This window comes from Ambystoma mexicanum, chromosome 6p (assembly GCF_040938575.1).
Source record: "Ambystoma mexicanum isolate Mex_15411 chromosome 6p, UKY_AmexF1_1, whole genome shotgun sequence".
In the NCBI taxonomy this organism is placed as follows: domain Eukaryota; kingdom Metazoa; phylum Chordata; class Amphibia; order Caudata; family Ambystomatidae; genus Ambystoma; species Ambystoma mexicanum.
In genome coordinates, this window is record NC_090935.1 from 938,716,342 (window position 1) to 938,737,799 (window position 21,458).

General features: G+C 43.3%; 1 protein-coding gene across 1 annotated transcript in view; it reads right to left on the reverse strand.

Annotated features, from left to right (window-relative positions):
• Positions 1–265: 265 nt before the first annotated feature.
• DTWD2 (DTW domain containing 2) overlaps positions 266–21,458 on the reverse strand; it is a 1,031,673-nt gene continuing 1,010,480 nt past the window's right edge. Inside the window, exon 6 of the mRNA XM_069625558.1 lies at positions 266–2,637. Coding sequence (XP_069481659.1) covers positions 2,467–2,637 — 171 coding nt within the window. The 3' untranslated portion in view covers positions 266–2,466. The remainder of the gene's footprint in view (positions 2,638–21,458) is intronic.

The following is a 21,458-nucleotide window of genomic DNA, read 5'->3' on the forward strand; positions in this document are numbered from 1 at the left end:
AGGAGCTGAGCCCATATTTATACGCCATTGCAAGTTGGGGGTGGGGTAGACATTTTATTTTCTTCTTTTACTGCTTGCTAGTTTTCATTTTCGGGGGACGCCGATACCTCACTTTTGTTAGGACTGTGCTGATAATGATATGGATTTAGTTTAATGAAGATTACTGATAAGTAATCAGGGCATTTTCACTGACAGTACATGTTTAAAAAGCCTGATAAAATGATCAAACATGCACACAATTGCTTGTAAATAACTACAAAACAAAGATAATACCAAATGTCTTTATTGGGTTTCTGTATCATTTTTAAAATGCTCCACAGCTACTGCAGTTTTCTTTTGCAGTTAAAAGGTTGCATTGTCCATCAGAGACAGCATATTCTGCTACAGCAGGTAGAACACACAACTTCGATTCTATCATCGTAAGCAAGGACCTTTGAGCAATGATCGATCACAACGTCTGGAAACCAAATGTACTAACAAAGCACAGCGTCCTAGCTTTTCCTCAGACTTCATCCTCTGTCCATCAGGCATGGCAACTAGATTTACCTAAGATTACCTGCGTCACCCGGAACTTGCAGAAATGCGGACAAACGAACACCAGCAGACAGAAAATGGAACCTAAGAAAATCATATTTTGTGAATTGTGTCCTAAATTATTCTCCTGAAATCCCATTTAATCTGCAGCAAAGCAACAGTGTTGATAATGGAAAGACAATGTTGATCATTGCTTTGAATATGGATGTGTGTAAAAACACCCACAAACTTTTAAGCAACATTATGCTTCTATTTGCAAATGGCAGGTATGGCGCTTTAAGACACGAGTGAGACCATAATATAAAAGAAATTGTCATTACATAAACAAAAATTGCGGGGAAACAAACATTGTATGATACAAAATAAAGCAGGAATTCTCCCCATATCCCACACAAAAAGGTAAAGTTGTGAATGAAGGTTACAGTGAGCTTAGAAAAAGCGAGACCAAATGCGGTACAATATGTGTGCGGTAGACAAAAAAATACTTATTTGAAAGTGAAACTATTAAAGCGCCACAAATAACTACCACTTGTTTTCTTTCGTTCCTTCTAAGTCTTTTCATCTCATACATGTGGAACACTCGCTAAAAACAGTATTAAAATGCAACTTCAAATGGATAAAGATTAACTGTTATGAAAAAATCAAAATGCAACACACATTGGATGTAGATTAACTATCATGAAGAAAATCAACAGACACACACCCCCACACGTTTCAGCTCTGTTAAAGCAGTGTCTTGGTGGTAAATTGGGTGCTGTTGCACAAGAGACACTATGAAATTGGGACAAGAGCTGGTACTGGTCCTGTAGAAGAGTGCAATAATTCTACTGATTTTAGCAATGGTCTTTATTCATCAGTTTTTTTCTTTTAACTAAACAGGGTATCAAACATGGGGCAACATGGCAGCTGCTGTTCTACTTTGACTATCATCTACGTCATCTACGTATCCCAACCAAAGCTTCATCAATACACCCCACCGCTTCAATCAACCTCAATGTGAACAGCTATTATTTTTTATGTCCAAGGTGAAAACAAGCACTGTTAAAATTGGGGTATCTACTTGAGATCTCCCACACCAAGGTTGCACTAGACCTGCAGCAGTGCATACGTGTTTGAATGACGCAAACAATTCCAAAGATGCATGTTCACTCCTTTTCTTGTGTTTACATTCTGCAAGTTGGAGCCCCTATATTTATAATGGGAAAAACAGGACACGAACTGGGCAAGCACCCCTCCAATCGAAAGGGGATGGGTGGCGTCTATGTCGGTCGAGCCTTACGCGAGAGGCTGGGGAGCGTTCCTTGACGTGCACAACCGCCACATCCAGCCTCTATACCTCTCACATGTGTTCAGTGAGTGGAGGAAAGGAGTCAAATTAAGGGTTCCCCTGAAGTCTCCAGAAGGCAGATGGCCTTAGGGTGTATTAATCTCATTTGGAACCTTGTTCACCTGGTTATTAAGGGCAATTTAAAAATAAGCTAAGGGGAGGCCGGACGAAAAAGGAAATTATTGATTGAAAAAGAAAATTGTATGGATGTACCCTTTTCAAGAAACTTCTGCCCGTCTTCTCCTTGCATATCCCTCTATCAAATAAAAGATATATCCGTAAGAACACTCTAAACTAGAGATAGCTCTGTGCACGTTTGCTGCATAACTTAACCATTGTAAGGTATACCACAGCTACAGAAGTCGCATTTAAAAATACTCCAGAAGACTTCCCCATGTCCCATTCTACAAAGAGCAAGAGTGACTTCTCCCATAAGAGTGCTCAAATAAAACGTGTTCTTTTCAACACTGTAAACAGCAAAACAGCCTGCGTTTTGTGGAAACTGATGTTACTGGCAGTTAAGCCAGGCTACAATTCCAATATGGAGGGGTGATTAATACAACAAACAAGTGTCCCCACAAGCCATGAGTGGCATAACACCCTCTCTAGATTTTGACATTGTTGACCAGCAGCTCCATTTTCTTGAGTTTACGCTTGTTCTTTGGCATGGGTTTATCATAAAGACCGTTTTTCAGGAGATGCTCCTTGCTGTGATGGACTTGGGCGCCATGCTGGATCTGGAATGAGCACAACGCTTGAAGGGGCCGCAGTATAATCTGTAGAAAATTAACAAGGAGAACATAACATTTATCATACAATTGTAAATACTCCATAAAGGTAACATTACTGAATTAAGCAATAGCACAACGTTGGGCATTCCATTGGTTTGCCAACTTTATGGAGAGCATGGGACCTGGTTGCAAAATGAGAATGGGCATTGAATAAAGCATCACATTTTTTTTTCCATAAGCTATTTACAGAAGTACTTTGCTTCCTTAACATAAAAAAAGGGTTTTGCCGGGTTATGCCTGGGTGTTGGAACACAAAAGGTACTGCACTCAACCTCAAATTAGGACAAACGTATGTGAATTAAGGACAAAACAAGACCCCCTTTATAGGATGTATATTCAAAGGGTGAATGCATATATCTTTTCTCTGACGGGTTAACGGGTATTACATATACAGAGACTTAATTCATACTTTGCTTTGAGGTTGTCGGGGACGGGACTGTGGAGTACACAGCATGTTTACATCCTCGCCAATATTTACTATCCTGACAGACTAAGATAGTCTCAGAGGCTCAGCCGTGCCCTCAAGTCCATTGCTTCCAAAAGTCCCATCCCTGTTTCCCAGGCCTAGCCATAATCTGACGCCAATCTCTGCTCCTCAACTGAATTCTATTACTGGTGATGGAATGAAACACTGGGACATTCCAAGAAACTATTTCATAGAATGCGACTATGAATGGACCAATCCAAGAGAGAAAAACTTCAGGAATTTCACATATATATGAAACGGATATCAGGTGTGTAGAGCAAACTAAGATACACGTTTTCATCCACTACTTGTAACTTACATTTGTAATATCAGCCGATGTTCCCCTTTTCCATGGCACAATACCCTGCATCTCAACAAGCTGGGCCTCACACAATATTTGTAACGCATCACCGACAGTCCTGAATGCAAACTAGCCCCCCCCCCACCCCCAGGCCCCTGAGCTCTCTCCACATGGTGGCATTAGGTGCAAATGTTATGTGCAAGTTTTCACCATATCTTAAGTGACGCAGTATCCATTGTCTTGCAGGGTAACCACTCAATATTATAAGAAATTAAATGGCTTGTGTGCTTCTGACTGCTAACATTCCCTTTCACTTTGATGGACTGCCTTTGTATGTGCATGTGTTATTTACTCCCTTCTTCCTGAGGAATGTCAAAAGAACTGCGTCACGGCTGAAAGATCTGCTGTCCTCAGTTTGCAGGACTGAAGTTACAAGCGGAGAAATAAGCCATGTTCAGCAAGCGCTGTGTTGAAAATGGAGTACTGTGAGGTAAGTCAGATTGTACTGTGGTTTGGCAGCCAAATACACCTCTTTCTTCCAGTTGAAAAATCTCACTCTTCAGTGTTCTCCAATGTTGGACAGTAGTGCACGGCACTGAGCAGTACCTGTCCAGCATATGTATGTGTGCATGCATGCAAGTGCATGGGATCTACAAAGCACAAACGTAGCTGGGATGCAACAGTGTTACAGGTAGGGTGTGCCCACCATGTGCATGTTTTAGGGTCAATAGTGAGGGCTCTCTAATGATCAGTGGTACTGTTTATGTGTTTAATACGCCAATGCATTGTCTTTACTTATGAATCTGTGAACTTCCATAAATTGTCCTGCTGCACCCTGGGAAATGGGGCTGTGACCCAAGAGGAGGCTATTCAACTTTACATTTGTTAAGTGTTTATGTAAATTGTTTATGCACATTATAGTAATATAGTTTGTTTTAGATCTAATGCAGTCTGCCAACTAGGATCTGTAATGTGATTAAGGGGTAGCAAGTGCTACATATAAACACGGATGGAGGGTTTTCACTGATGAAACCATCCATCACAAGTGTATGGTTCAAAAGGATTCCTTTTGGAAGTGGAGACACTGAACTACTATCCCCAGCCAGTACATGTGGGAGTGAGGGGTCTCTGAGGATGGACCAAGACCCATAGTCATATGCAATGTTCCCTCTAATTATTTTTCTCAAATTGTGGAACTGGTTGCCTTTTGTGCGCACTTTATTTTCCATGTGTTCAACTGACTAACGAGGTAAGCCACTTTGTGAGCAAGCATAGTTAGTGAGTTACCATCTCCGAAGAGAGTTTGGAAAGGAGTTTCCCCCTCACCTGCTACAATTCTTTACACATGTGTGTACAAGGTGCATCGTACAGCTCTTTTTCCAAACACACAGGCTAAAAAACAAATATTCTACATGTGCTTATAAAGAGAATTTAACAACCAGTTCAAGATCTCAAGATCTGCCACAGTAGCTAGCAAAAGTACTCCTGTGTAGAGAGAAATGTGTGCTTTATGCCACTGGAAAAACACTCATGTCTATTGCAAAAAAACAAATATCGCTTTTCATAACTGATGTGGCTGTCAAAAAATCAGACAGGATACAATATTTGCAGATGGAATCATGGCAAACAAAAGGAATGTGGCAATAAAACATGCCAATAGGAGTTCATGTGCACCTTTAATGAAGCGATTCAAAGGCCTGGAGAACATACACTCATAATTTGTGTAAGGATGATTAATGCATCAGAATAACTGCATCATTTAATATGATGATCAAAATTCCCTGACTTCTGACTACTATCCACATTACGTTGCCATGTGAGTTGAGACAACACTTACTCAAAATCAGCCGTACAGCCAAGAGACATATACACTATCAGTTTTTACACCCCAAAAACTGAAAGATTTGCCCAATAAAAATGGGAAAAAATGAACACATATTAGCCAACCTCCGGCTTCTGCCCACAAAACTCCACTGATATTCTTTTGAATCAGTGATCAGCATAGCATCGGCATAGGAAGGAACTCTAATAATATTTTTGCCCACTCTCAAGATGAATTTTAACGTGAAAGAACCTTTTTAATAAGAATAAAGTACCCTGGTTGGCAAAGCTAGTTACTAAATCATTTCACTCCAAGTAGGAAGCAAATTCTTATCGGAGCCTTGCTTGTTACCCTGACATAGGAAGTCAAATTAGAGGGCACATATTACCGCCTATAGTTTTGCCCAACCTTCCTCACCAAAGGCTAGATAAAAATTCAAAGAGAGCCTTACTGAGGTTTCTTATGGAGCTTGGTTGAATAAAATCACATATATATGTATTTTAGGTTAATAGCATCAATGCCCAGAGGTACAGCAGCTTCAGTGCCTTCGTCTGTAACTAGGGACCCCTCTGTTATTCATTTTTATCAGTTAAACAAGATGCAGGGGGATTCTAGAGTCAACATGTTTATATTGAAATGTCCTCAGCAGCTGAGCATAGAAAGACACAGAAAGTGCACTTCTATAGACTGTTACTAGAGTTCCCTGTCCTTTAGCAAAGACATGTCCTTCACTGTACTGTACTGCCGAAACAACTGACTTGGTTTTTGAAACTTACTGATTTGCTCATCACCCGCAAGGAGTGTTCTCCTGTGCCCTTCCACTCGTACTCCTCTCTGGCTCCCATGGTAGCCTCCAATACTAGTTTACAGGGCACTATAAAAAGTGAGGGATTGCAGCAGGAAAACACTCACTGGGATATTTGCAGACCCATAATACTTTACAATTAAAACATATTTAGTGCCTCACCATGATATGATATGCATTTTAAGAAAGTGTCATAAATCTGTTATGTACACTATTATTTTGCAGTGCATACAAGATTGTTTGCAACTTATCCCACCCTTATATAGTTGGGCAGGATTATACAACTGATAAGTGAAACCGTTTTTGTATAGAAGCGAGTTACAATATCATTTGTTGATGTCTATGCTCAATGCAACTCTGAACACTTGGAAAGGTTGCCCTACTACTATAGATTAGTAATACCTGGGTTAGCCCATACCCATTATCCCTTGCAGGCCAAGTAAATTATATTCCAATGTTACTCTCCACCTTTAGGGTAATGTTAGCAATGCTAAAGTAGGAAACGCTGAGCATGACATTTGTTTACTCCAAATCCATAGATAGAAAATTCATATTTGTGTTTTATAATGCATTAACCTGCAAGGGGACCCCTTCAAAGCGCTTAAGTGACATATGCTCTAAGAATGGGATGAGGTTAGACATCCAAGTAACCTGCTTACTTGCAGTCTGTGAACGATATTTAAGATGATAGTTGGGTTACATCTTGTGGGTGACTCTTTTATTATTATTAGGGTATTTATTGAGCACGGCCATAGCTTCGGGAAGCAACAGATCGCTTTACAATCACAGTAAGGGAAGCAGAGAAAAAGGGAATGGGAGGTAACAGGTGGGCAATTTGCGGCAAGGGATCTACAAGCAACCAGGGTAGGAGACAGTGAAGAGCAGATCACAGAGTGTCAGTACGGTGGGGAGTGCAGGGTGTGTGGACCTATTTGTTACAGAGGAGCCACTCCTTTAAAAAGAAGGTCTTGAGCTCTTTCCTTAAGGGTAGAAGCAATGGGGTGAGTCTGATGACTGGCCCGTTCTTTTCTTCCTGCGCCATTGGAGTTCAAGTCTGCACATTTCCTGACTTCTAGTGGATCGCAGGCCTCTGGAGACGCAGAGTTTCTCAGTGAGGTAGCTTGGGGACTTCAGGGTGACAGCCTTGCAGAGGCTTGGAGCAGGAGCCAGTGCAGTTAAAGGAGGGTCAGAGTCAAATTTCCAGAGTCCTTGGACTTGGGAGATTCTCCCCTTTCCAACGACACCCTGTGTGACAGCATTCAGGGCGCTCGATCCGTGGCTAACAATGGCCACTAGACCACAAGGATTCCATTTGAAACGGGGCGGGGGGCTGCTTACTAGGTAAGCAGCCCTCTCCCCCCTGAAGCCCCAAAGCATGGGGCCACATATATGGAGACCCCTAGGGCAGATGGGTGACCATCTTCCCCCACGGTTGGGGGCATATGAAAAAAAAAATAATATACAAATAGAACACAATGGGAAGGGGGGAAGGGGTTGGGGCCACTCGCCACCACTGATTTTTTTTTAGGACATGAAAGGGTGGTGGCCTTCTCCCTCCCACCCCAAGTGGAAAGGGGGTTACCCCTTGTCACCCTCCCTGGGGGGCATATTTCTCACCCCAGGGAGGAGTACATGAGGTGGCTCCCCATCCAATGGGGTGGGAGGGAGGGCCACCAGGAAAGTGTGGGCAGGCCCCTCAAACGATGGGGCCTGCAGGGTAGGGCCCCCTTGGGGCAGATGGGAGCCCATCTGCCCCTAGGGAATGGGGGCAAAGAAAATAAAAAAATTGCCGTGGCTGGAGTGCACCCCCCCACCAACACTGGACCACCAGAGAATTTTTTTTTATGGAAAGGGGTTGTCCCCCCCACCCAAAATGAACTTGGGGGCAGTTATCTGCTCTTAGGAAGGGGCATGTAACCCCAGGGAGGGCTGCACGAGAACCCCATCTTATCTGTCCCCAGGGAGGGCTGAATGAGATGCCCCCTCTTGCATTTGGTGTGGGGGGAGAGGGTCACCCCCCATTACATTAGAAAATTACCTAGCGGTTTAGGGTGCCCCTCATCCCCCCCCCCCTAAAGTGCAGGCTACCATTTTCATTTTTTTTCTTTGTTTACCAGACTTGCCTTGGCGCAGAGGGGCACATTGGTGAACCAATCTGGCCCCAGGGTTCCCAAACCTTACTGACCCATCCAATGGGGAGACTGTCCCACAATTTTTGGTGACCCTCTCCCCCCACACCAAATGGAGGGGGGCGTACCTCACGCAGCCGTTTGTAGGAGGCCCAGGGAGGCCAGCATTAGGTGCCCCCGCCACCCATTTGTGGTGAGAGGGGAGAGAGACACCAAAAATCATGGGACAGGCCCTCCAGTGGGTGGGGCAGTAAGGTGTGGGCACCCTGTTGCCAGATTGGCACACTATTGGGCCCATCTGTGCCAAGGGGAGTTGGGTTACCAAAGGAAAAAAGTGAAAATGGTAGACCACATTTTAAGGGGGCTATGAGGCACCCTAAACCGACAGGGAATTTTCTAATGGGAAGGGGTGGTGACCCCCCCCACTCACAATTGAGTGGGGGCCATGTCATGCAGCCCTCCCTGGGGGCAGATATCTGCTCCTAGGAAGGGACACCTGACCCCAGGGAGGAGTGCAGGACAGCCCCCACCTTATCTGCCCCCAGGGAGGGATACATGAGATGCGTCATCCCTCCATTTGAGGGGGTGGAGAGGTGCACCCCCCTTTACATTACAAAATTCCCTGGCAGTTTAGGGTGCCCCTCAGTCCCCCTAAAGTGTAGCCTGCCATTTTCCATTGTTTTCTTTGTTTACCCAACTCCCCTTGGCGCAGGTGGGCATAATAGGGGAGTTGGGTAAACAAAGCAAAAAAGTAAAAATGGTAGATAGCATTTTAGGGGGGGGTGCGGGGCACTCCAATGTGCTGGGGAATTTTGTAATGGGAAGGGGTGGTGGCCTCCCCCCCACCTACAATGGAGTGGGGGCCATGTCATGCAGCCCTTCTGGGGGGCAGATATCTGCTCCTAGGAAGGGACACCTCAACCCAGGGAGGAGAGCATGACAGCCCTCCCCTTATCTGCCCCTATGGAGGGCTACATGAGATGCACCACCTCTCTTTTTGTGGGGCTGGACAGGGGCACCCCCCTTCACATTACAAAATTCCTAGACAGTTTAGGGTGCCCTTCAGCCCCCTCTGAAGTGCAGTCTGCCATTTTCAATTTTTTTCTTTGTTTACCAAACTTCCCTTGGTGCAGATGGGCACATTGGTGTGCCAATCTGCCCCCAGGGTGCCCAAACCCCACTTTCCCATCCATTGGGGGGCCTGTCTGACGTTTTGGGGTGGGCATCTCCCCCACCCCAAATGGAGTGTGGGGAGGCACCTCATGCAACCCTCCCTGGGGGCAGATATCTGCCCGTAGGAAGGGGCAAATGGGATTTCACGGGGGGGGGGGTGAGGTTCAGTAGACCACCAGGGATGGCTTGCAAGGGGAGACATGCTTGGAAAATATTGATTTGTTTTTGCTGGTGTGACCGTAGGTAACATATGTTTTTTGTTTTGTTTACAGCTTTTTCTACGCGAGCAGCTGCAACGTTATGTGAGTACTGTTTTTCATTATTCTATAGTTAGGGCCCACTGTCAGTGGGGTGGGTGAGACTGGGGCTGGATTATTGGTGGTGTGGGCGGGAATGGGCTGTCTGGGCAGATATTTTGGTGGGCTGGGACACAATTGCAGAGGCAGGACACAAATTGCCCCTCATGCCAGCAGAACATTGGTGTTTCCCTGGGAGCGGATGCCTCCCATGTGGGTTGTCCGTCTGCAAGCCCGGGCTCCACCTCTGTCTGTGATGCATTACAGGTGTCACCTCCAGGGAGGAATGGGGATCCTGCCGGGGAATCCCTGGAGCTTCCGTTGTGCTTAGGGGAAGTTACACCCACATGGTGCATGGATTTCCAAGGCCGCCAACCTTTTCATATTCGTTTTTACCTTTTGTGGCTGTATTCGGTTTGTAAGGTCACGCTTGGATAGTAGGGTAATGGAAATGACCTAGACCAGAATATCATGACTAGTTAATTATTTTAAGTGAAAGCAAATGTCAGGTAATTACTGTGGCTTGTGCTTTATTAAATCTTATTGCATATGTGAAAAATGTGTGCGCTGCTAAAAATCTGCTGAGTGGCACCCAGAAGGTAGCTGGGCAAGCGCACATGCGCACAGCTTAGAGGGAACATTGGTCATATGTGAAGGTACAAGGGACAGAGCACCCGCGAAGGAGAACATTTTCTGTGGGGTGCTGCTCCCACGTGTGAAAATATGTTATGTCCAAAACAACAGAAAACTATGCATAATTATAGATGACAACCAAAATCATTCCTCAGTTTGGATAAGCATAGAGGCCCCGGGCTTTCATTGGGTCAGGACCCTGCTTTAATCTCTGGACATAACTCCAAATAAAATGTTAAGGGTGCAGGTCAGTTTTGGTCAGAGGGATGTCTCAATGACATTTTCTGCAAGCCAATTGGCCATGTTCAAAAGGTAATTCCAGTGTCAATTAAACAGAATAGGGCAATAAGCAGAGCCTGGATCCCCATGAATGTGTTCAAATTGTGAACATTTGATTTGTATCATGTTTTGCCAAATAAATATTAGATAAATACAAATATATGTTGAGTCTTCAGTCTGAGGTAAATCACCAAACACTGGTCTCCGTCGCAAATAAACATCAGGCATTAGAAACCCCAGTTCCACACACAGAACAAGTGGGCCGATATTATCCACTGGAACCAGTACAAATGGCATCCCATCACCTTGCACCATTATCAGCCATTCAGTTACTTAGTTCCAGGCTGTGTATAGTGCCTTGTCGGAGGCTACTGGCATGAAGCCGAGTATGATCAACACCAGGCAGATTTGAAGAAGTATAGTAAACCAGAGTTTGTTGTGGATAGTAACAGGATTGGGCCAAAATAAATAAATCGAGGCAATGTAAAACAACACCAGGTAAGCTTCTCCTTGAGTGCAAAGGTTCTTAACTCTTGAAGTCTCAATATGGGTTCCTTTCCTGGATAAGTGATCAGTTCTCAGTCACTTGCAGTCATGCCATTTTTTACTGTTCCCGCCATTTTTTCAATCTATGCGTTCTAGAGGCCTTGGTCCTGCGATTCCCGTCCTCGATATAGAGGGAGTTTCCTTGAAAGGAGCTCTGTGCTCAGCTGCTCCTACATATTAACCCTCACCAATGATAGAAGCTGGGAATGGTAAAGGATGGCAAAACCTCAGGACTTCCACAAAGAGACTAGTAACTTGACCGTCTATACTCAATTTTACTCAGCACCTTCCTGATTCAGGTTTCTGGCTTGTCCCCCAAAATCGCAACCACATCTTTCTCCTCAACGATACGCAACAATATTGTTTATCAATTAATCGATCATACACCTTCTCTCCTTCTGCAGCTCCTCAATGTCACCTTCGACCTCTCCTCTGATGTTTCTCCCAAGCTCCCTCCTAATTAATATACTCTCCACTTCCTTCTTTGCCTCCTTCGTCACAGTCCCTTCTAACCTGCTCTCTGATGTTCTCTCCACCTACTTTTTCACAACTCCTACCAACCTTCTCTGAGATGTGACTCCCAACATCGCTCCCAATAACCGTTCCTCCTTCCTACATATTTCTACCTCCAGCTTCCTATCTCAAATCCACTAAAACTTCCCACACCTCTCTCCACCTCTCCCCAATGCTCTCCATCTCCTGTGGTCTCTGGTTCTCTCTCACCAGCACATAATGCCCACAGTACATCTAAGGGAACCGTGAATTCTATTCCCTTCTACGCCCTCCTTCTGGACTGTCTACAAAAGGGTAAATGCACGCAAGCAGTGTAATTGTGACTGGGTTGGGATTGCTCTATTGGGTCTCTCCTCTTTCCTACACATTTCTCCCTCCGGCCTCCTCTCTCAACTCCACCACAACCATCTCTCTCCACCTCCCCTCCATAGAACACCCATAGTACAGAGAAGGCCACAGTAAATATTATTCTCTTTTAGCCCCTCCCTCTGGACCATCTACCTAAGGGTAATTGCACTCATGCAGTGTAATTTTGACTGGGTTGGGATTGCGTTATAGGGTCCCTGCACTTTAGCACATCTGCTGGCAATGAGTGCCGACAGGGCTGTGCATTGCTGCAGGCCATGTTCACTTAAGGCTCATAAGCACATCACGCCTTTCACCACTTATTTTCAACATATACATATCCTCCCATGAAACTAATTAAAACACATGGGTGAACATTTTACAGCTACGCAGACAACACGCAATTTGTAAAATGACAGCAGACACTAACTGAAAAAAAAATAAACCTCTCTTTCAGGCACTTGCTTTTTAGCATCCCACAGCAAAAGCCGAAATAAAACCGAGGAACATAAAACGCCTTCAAATCTCATCTAAGTTGTGAAAATGGGAGACATGCTACTTGGGAAACAAGTAAATAAAAGGGATCAAACATTCAAGGGCGCAGGTGAGTGCCTAAAAGTGAAACATAAGAATGCAGAGAGTATATAGCATGACTCATAGCATAAAAGGTGCATTTCTAGAGCACATATTCACCCCCCAGAGGGGTATCTTGGTGCTGTAGACAGACAGCAAATGTTTATTGTGAGTCAGGTAATAATAATAATGTGTTGGTATTTGGAAGTTATTATAGGATGAAATAGTGATCCTATGGCAATTTATCTCAACCCTGCAGGATTTCCTATCATAAGAATAGTTCAAACATAGTGTAATCTGTTTCTCTTTTGACAAAGTTCAACTAATTTAGGAAAAACACCAATGTTATTAGTGCCCAGCACATTCAGTGACGCATGGCTGTAATCATGTTAACGACATGTGACCATCTAGTCAATTTCCCACCAGAAACATATAGAAATGCATAAGTGATGGCTGACCTCTCCTATCTCACCTGGCAGAATAGACACGTGACTATTCCATAACCACAGTGCCCCGCATGTGCTCACTTCTGCTGGATAGGTTAAAAAATAAATAATGCTTAGAAAAGCAACTCAGTTCAAATCAATCAATCAATCGGGGTTAATGAGGGCAAGTAATTAGGCGTTTCAAGAAACTATATCCCTGGAGGATTAATACTGCCTCACCACACAATAACTAAACCATTTATACACAAGATCATTGTAACAGGTCTTAAACATATGAACCACACTAGACAAGTTAATTACAAAACAAGTGATAGTACAGAAGAAATGCAATTCATACTCAGGTGCCATGTGTCTTACTTAGAGGTAATTCTTCCATTTAGGAGTGCTTTTGGGCTGTACTGCTGTATTTACCATAGCTGTAATGTTTTAATCAGTAACAATGGTAGCCATTTATGAGAATGTAAGAGTATATTACTTTGTTACTTTGAAAAGAGATGCCCGTTTTTACACTTATGCATTGTATTCTAATTCCATCAATTCAATAAAATGTAACTAGAAATAAAATGCATTTGTGTAAATGAAATGTGTGAGGTAGAACATTTTCCATTACTCCACATGTAATTTATCAGCAGTACAGAGTCGATGCAGCACAAAGGGGGCCGATGATGTTGGTAATCAAAGGACATTGTGAATTGGTTGTATAAAAATCTCACTGAATCCCACTGTGTCTCAGCTGTAAATGGCCCACATGCTAAAATGGTGAAATGGATGTGCTGCGAGTTTGCGTCGAACATTCTGCTAGCCAGAGGGGAATCGTACCAAAATGTCGCCCTGACAATTACGACAGCCGAAAATGACGACTTTTTATTTTTGGACCCCTCTTATATCACATACATATGTGGGGGGTATAGAATATAATATTAATATGGGGGGAGATGTGGGGGGTCTCTCCCTGCATATATATGTGGTGTAAAGGGGTTTAATTTTCGGCCATAGCAATAATCACATAGATCCGCCGGAGGAATTGTGAGTGGCCTGACTAAGGAAGTGATCCAAGTCAGTGGTCACTCGAGAGAAAAAGTAATCGAGCTCCAGGCCTCAGGCCCACTTTCCAGTTTGTCCCCTGTTCCAGTACGTACTTGGATACCTGTGTCTCTGAATACGTTCCCAAAGTAGGTTATTCAGACTATGAATATTTAGAAATGTATGCATCTAGCCGGCCACTGAAGAGTTAGGGGCTTTCAACAGTGGCATATGTCTACCTCACAAAAAGCACTCTGACTCTGATGTGCTGTGGCACCTCTTAAAACAATAAGGGTGTGAAGCGAATCGATCATTTCCTGGAAGAGTCTTCTACTTGACATACACCGCTCTGATGACCTCTGACAGTGTGTGGTTCACACACTGCAGTAATATGGAGTGAAAACGAGCTTGAGCGCAGCAGTAAATAGGGGCATAGGGGAGCATGGGTGTCCTAAAGAATCTGAGCCTCTCAAGCAGATGTATGGACTTCATTCTGAGCTTATAAAACGTGCTTTGACCCCACTCCCTCTCACAGAGTATGAAGGTAGACTCCAGACTTGCACTATGCCAAGACCAGCCTCACATCTAGGAATGCTATCAACCCTTTGTATGCCTTCTGAGCTGCCAGGATGACACTAGTCAGTGAACTCAGGTCGGGACCCACCTTATCGTATGGCGCCTGCAAATCCTCTAAACCGCAAGCAACTGGCAACTGTGATTGAGTTGAAAAGGATAGCTCATGCTCTATCATCTTGACAGAGATGAATTAAGGTTGTGACCACGCATGTGAGCAGCATCAAGACAAATAAATAAGCACTGTGTTGCAAATTCTGTGGTAGACCACTACAGACCTCCATCTGTCAGCTGTGCAAACAACTAGAAGCGACTTACTTCACAGAATGTACCATATAAATTTGCCATGAATCTATGCAGCTATTAAGGATGTCGTATAAATTACTCATCCCTTGGCCCACGCGGAAGGATCATCCCTTCACTGTAGTGTGAGAGGATGGTAGTGAACAGCAAAATGCCAAAAAACAATTAGGAAGCCTGGCACTTGCAACCCTTCCGCCATACAAGACCTGCCCCAATGTGCCCACTTGTCCTCGTGTCCTTTTTCTCTATTCATACCATAGTTACAGACCGTGTGGGGAAGGTGCGCTAGTTACCTGAAAGCAGTGGTGGATGGTGATTTTTTAAAATATTGAAAAGGGAGATTTTCATGATTTAGTACACATCTTTGATTTTGTATTAGTTAATAAAAAAAATATGTTATTTATTTTTACATTTTGTTTTTATTTTATGTATTTATTTAGCATTTTAGTTTCAATTGAAACTTTTTAGCTGTTACATACATACACATCTTCAAGAAACAAAACAGGAGAAAAGGGACAAAGGAAAAATAATAAAGAGGATAGTCAGCCAGACAAAGAGAAAAAAAATACTTTAAAGATGTAGCAATAATAATTCAGGGAAGTCATTAGTCTTTCTTTTTCTCCTCGTAGTTCTTCAAATATAATTGAGACCAGGTCTAATAGAGCAAATGTTAGTGAGAGCCTGGTCCCTTGCAGCAAGAGTTGCCAAATGTCCCCTTTAGTTAAAGTTCAATTTTCAGCAAAACATTTTCGCAGCAAGTTGGATCTAGTGTGATTCACCGCCGGGCAGCTCATAATCAAGTGGCGCAATGATTCTGCTTTGTGACCACACAGTCTACAGCCATAATCTCTAAGTTTTGATTTTCTTACTTCGAGGAGCTCCTTTGTCAGAAACAAAGTGAAGCGCAATCTTAGGAGATGATGCCGTAGGATTGTCGAAGCGAACTTACTCAGGTAAAGAGGATTGGTTCCTTGTTTTCTTCCTGCTGCACAATGCTTTCTGTAAAGTTGTGAAGTAGATGCTAAATCGAGAGTGTCGATCCAGTCTTGATCGAGTCTTGTTCATACAGTCGCCGTTTTACCAGGTCTGGATTTTCGATGAGTAATTTCTCTGTGGCGCCAATTGACTTTAGTGATCCCTTACATTTTTCACTGCATTCTTCCAGTATCCACTCCCTTTTCGTCTTGAGTGCTTGCCCCAATAAGGTAATGCCACCTTCTGTTGGGGGCAGGAGGCACTTTTGATAAAAGGATAGCATCTTCCAGATCGTTACTGTAAGTAGTGATGTAAGGCATAATTCTTTTCGGATCACTGCCACTGGTATACAGTTCAGTAGCGCAAGAACATTTCTCCAAAATAGTCCCTCTAGGACTTGCCACACCTTCCAACTCAATTGGAGAGCTGGCTCTGCCCCATAGGTCAGAATATGAATTGTTTTCATGTGATAGAATGATATTAGTGTGGCAAGTGGCTTTGATGAGTCTCGCCTGTGTTGATAACACCTTCACTTGCCGTCTCAGGTCGGCTTCTCTTTCAGCGCCATTGCTACTGGCATTTATGGATATCCCTAGATATGTAATTTGCGTAGACACTTGGATTCTCTCTCCACTTATATGCCATCCCTTAAATTTTGCTGCTTTGCCCACTGGCTTAGCAAAAATCAATGCAGCAGATTTAAATGTGTCTATCCGGAGATCATTGGCAGTTAGGTCAAGGCATCCAATTGTCGCTGAAGACCAATAGGTGTTTCGTCAAGTAATATTACATCATCAGCGTACATTAATCTGTTTACGGATGTGCCAGAGATGGTAGGAGGAAAGCACGTAATCTCTTTAATTGTTTCTCCCATATCTGAAGTGCATAGATTAAAGATAGCCGTGCAAGTCGGCAACCTTGTTTGAGGCCCACTGTTGTTTTTATAGGATTTGTCAGGTCCCCAGATTATGCAGTTTTATTTGGATCGTAGTGCCGGTGTGCAGTGCTTCAATGACTTCACGTAAGTCAATAGGGCATTCCCATGCTTTTAGCTTAGACCATAGGGTCTGTATATTCACTAGGTCGAAAGCTTGAGACAGATCCACTGAGGCTAGATATAATTTTTTGCTGTACCTTTGTGTGGATCTCAATTTCATGTAATTGATTAAGAATAGGTTCAGAGATGTACCGATTCCTTTCTCAAATCCAGCTTGCCAACGCTCCCGATGATTAGAGTCCCTGCTCCAGTCAAAAAGATGTTTCAGAATCAGGGCTGCAAATAGTTTGCCAATGACGTCCAGGAGGGCGGTAGGTCTATAATTTGATGGAAGAGACCTATCACCCTTCTTAAAGATTGGGACAACGATTGAGGTGGTCCAAGGAGCCAGTATTTTTCTCTTCAATTTCACAAGTTTAAACAATATTATATATAAACAATGCCCATTCCTCTGGATTCTTTTTAAGAGTCAAGTTGGTCAGGCCGTCTGGGCCAGCCGCTCTAGAGTTGCTGGAGTTTTTGATCAGTGCGAGGATGGCATCTCATTCAGTTTCAAATAGCCAGTTATGTATAATCGTGTCTGTTTTTTCTCCTTGATGCTCTATGGAGCTGGAAAAAAGAGCAGTGAAATATTTTGTCCAGTCTTGCGCTGGAATTGGGTTGGTTAGAGTACTCTGCTGCAGAGCATTTATTGAATTAAAAATGTGCCACATCTCTCTGGAGTTTTTAGAGGCAATAAGCTTCAGCATATGTTCAGCATCATGTTGATTTATGATGTATTTGTGCTGTTTCAACCAATTATAGTATACCGACTTGCCTTTCTTGATCACTTCCAGAGATTCCAGTGAAGGATATTTTTTATAGGTTCTTATTAGACGGTTTAGTTCTTTTTTCCTCGAACAGACAACAGAGTCAAATTTGTGTGTATAATGAAAGTTTTTCTTCTTACCGAAAGTTGTCTTTTCTGTGTATATGGACAGATATTTTGTGTAGTTCAAGTCAACGAATGTGCTCAAAGTTGTTGTCAGAGCAATTATGTTATCAGGCGACAGCCTCAACCCGTTTCTCCCAGGTTGAAGTTCTAAATTGTCAATTTTCTTCTCTGGTTCTTTCATAACCTCAAGTAGGAAACGTAACTTCAAGAGATTGTGGTCACCCTTATCAGTGTCAATGACCGTCATGTCCATAATGTTTGTATATTGGTTATCTGAAACAAAAAAAGTAATCCAGTATTTGAGTCTCTCTTGAAACAATGAATGTTTAATGAATGTTTAGATCACCACATAGTATAATGTTCAGGTTTGGCCTTGAAATAATTGCATTGTTGATCTCCTCCATAACCTGTTTGATGAAATTCTTCAATGTCGTTGCCTTAGTTCCAATACAGATTGCATAGTAGGATCGATCCTGCAGTGGTGATTTTGGAATTGTCAAATTCCAATAAGACGACTTGAATTAGGGGTGAGATATTCCTTACCCATATCACTCTGTGCCCGCTGCTGTTGTTTACAAAGGTTAGAAGGCCAGCCATGGGTCTTCCCATCGGTCCTTTTGTTGCCGGATTTAGGAAGGTGACAAATCCCTTCAGGAGAGGCTGATCTCATAGCTAAGTCTCTTGGAGACAAATTACATCAAAGTCTTTAGACAACAGGTTACCTTCCCCTAATAGGTGCTTAAAGCCGCGTGTGTTCCAACTTCCCAGTGTGACATAGGGCTTAATAGACTTCATGCGCAATTTCCGGCATTATGACTTCGATGCTTAGGCTCCAGCCAACCAGTTCCAGTTGTCGTCGTCCTTCATCATCTGTTTTCCCCGTTTAGGGCAATATTTGTCCTTGTTCGAGTTTGAATTATCAATCACCACTTTTAATTTGCTTGGTTGTTGCTGCCCTTCTTCACCCTGTTCACCACTTGTGATCTTGGGGCGCTGAGTACATTTAGATCCTATCATGTTGGATTTGCTAAAGGTATATTTACGAGTTTTAGCAGGAGTATGCACTGAAACATCAACTTCTTTGTTGCTTTCTGAATTGGGGTTACTCACTATTTCTAGTGAGAACCCCATAGTTTTCAGTTGGCAAATTTTGTGCTCCAGCAATTGTTTGATTTCATAAGAAGAAAGATGAATTACCACCATATCTTTCCTTTGTTCCTCAGGAAAGTCCACCAGAAGCAGGTCCCTTGAGTGGATACTAGAAAGCGTGCTGATACTGTGAAAGAGTCTTAGTATATTTGCCCTGTCCAGAATGAGGTTGTCCTCAATATAAAGGGTTCTCTCCAGTTGCATGGAAATTGCATTCTTTCCTCTTTCTTCCCGTACTCTCTTAAGTTGATTTGGTTTCGCTTGTCTACATGCCATTGGTTCATGATGTGTATCCGACCAACTGGCCTGCTTATTTAGGGCTGTGCTTCTTTCTTCTAGTGTCCTATAGTTTCTTGGTGGACTGATTGATTTGTGTTCCTCAATGGACCTACCCCCTTGAACTCAGGACACTGTCCTAGTTCTAACTAAAGTAGCTGGAGGTAATGTCCGAGGTGGTGATCTTTCTTCTTGATCTTCATAATCCGTTATGCACTCCATATCATCATCAGTGTCTTGAGAGTCAACTTTGTCTGGCAAGTGACCGGACGAAATATTATTGATACTGTGTGTTTTTAGAACCTTACATAGGTCTTCCAATGAGATTTGTGCCTGTAGAACTTCACCCCAACACAAGAGTAGGTAAAAAGATTCATCAAATCCTCTGCATCACTTATCAAATCTTTTGGTCCATTTTTAGTATGCTGCCCTGGTTGGCAGGTCGTCTCTAAATTTGACGAGACACTCTGCAAGTCACTGTCTGAGTCCACTCTTATGTAACACTCCTCGAGAGACTTTCTGGGTGCCTGAGGTACCGATAGATTGTCTTGCTTATTTGAGGGTCGAGGGATCGGTTCCCTAATGTTCTTTATAACTGTGACCTGTCGCGTTGGTCTTCTTCGCACCGGCTTTGTGGCAACGTTTACTTGTTTTAGTTGCTTCTGACTTCCAAGTACTTTTTTTTCCAAAAGGGCTTTGCCCCTATCACAGGTCTCCATAATGGAGACTTGTCTGTTTGCAAAGATGTCAAAGGTTTTTGCAAATGGTGAGGTTGTTTGCGAAATTCATAAAAAAAGCTGAAGAAGGTGGAAATGTTTTAATAGGTTTCCGGTATTGTCAGGCCCTAGTGGTTTCCTTGCATCTCTGCTACTGTGTCCATTGATGTTATAGGTTCTGGATGTATTAGTTGTTCCTGGTGCCTGTTTATCCTCCGACCTATTGGCCATCTGTGCTATGTGGTGGGAATCAGATGCTTTCTCGAGATCATTGCCTCAAGGGCAAACTTTTGATCTTAAAGTGACGGCGTTAGATTCTTGTGGGCAAGTTAACAGTTCTGCGTCGTGCCTATCTTTTGTTATAATGATTGGTTGTATGTCCAAATTAAAGGAAGTATTCATAGTTCCAGAGAGTGCCTCATTTGGTTTTGAGCATTCACTGGGCTCAGTTGAACTCACAACCAAAAGAGGACCGTTCTGATTGTTTTGTGACATAGATAATCTTCTTTTTTCTTTTTCTTTTATGATTGGGTCCAAGATGCTCTTTAGGAATTTGGTTATATTTTCTTCATTCGTGTCCATTTTCCCCTGGAGTGCCGAGGTGAACCCTTCAACAAAAAACATTTTCGAATGCAGCATTGCTAATAGGGTTGATTGGTCTTTTAGTTGGTCTGCGATGTTCTCATACAGCATCATGAATGGGGTCATTGTCACGGAGAAGGCTGTAATCATATTGGCGTCTAATAGAGAGTTAGGCAAGGATTTTTCCTCAACCTGAGCTGCCACCATGTCCAATAATAGATCTTCATCGGTTTAGCCGTCACTTCTTCATCCTCGTGACGTGTAGACAGTCTATGACGTTTACAGGAAGAATGGGGCCATTCTATAGAGTCCATTTGGGGCGTTGTGGATTGTAGAGCACCCCCTTTCTTCTTCCCCCACAACCCAACCCAATTATCTGAACACGCTGCAGCTTCCTTTCTATCACCTTCTGTTACTCGCACGCGTCCAGTGGGAATAACCCCACAGTCTCTGCGTGCAAGTACTTAAGTGTATAATAGGAGGCATGAGAAGAAATTGCAAAGAAAGTTAAGCAGTTAGGCAGGAGTTAGGCGGGAGAGTGGTGCGGCTCAAAATCAAGTCAGAACAAGATCAAGTCAAATCTCATGCAGTTGAGAGTTAGTGATGAATCGCTTACCACAGCAGCTCCCTGCCAACACCTGCGCTCCTGGAGCCCACAGAAACGCGGCAACACACTCCAGGTCGCTCCGCTTGGGAGAGGGGTTTTTGGTGAAATTGGTCCTCCTCCAGGCAAAGGAAAGTGAAGAAAGACTCGAAAAAACAGAGCTCCCACATGGCAACACACTCCAGGTCACTCCATTTGTAAAGCACCTAAACCCTGAGCAATCAGGGCACTGTTGCTAACCAGTTACATGCTACTAAAGCTTCAACAGAAGTGAGTCATCCTACTCCCGACACACAAAAATGGTAACAGTACAGATTATTGCGGTGGTCACTGGTTATTCCAGATGG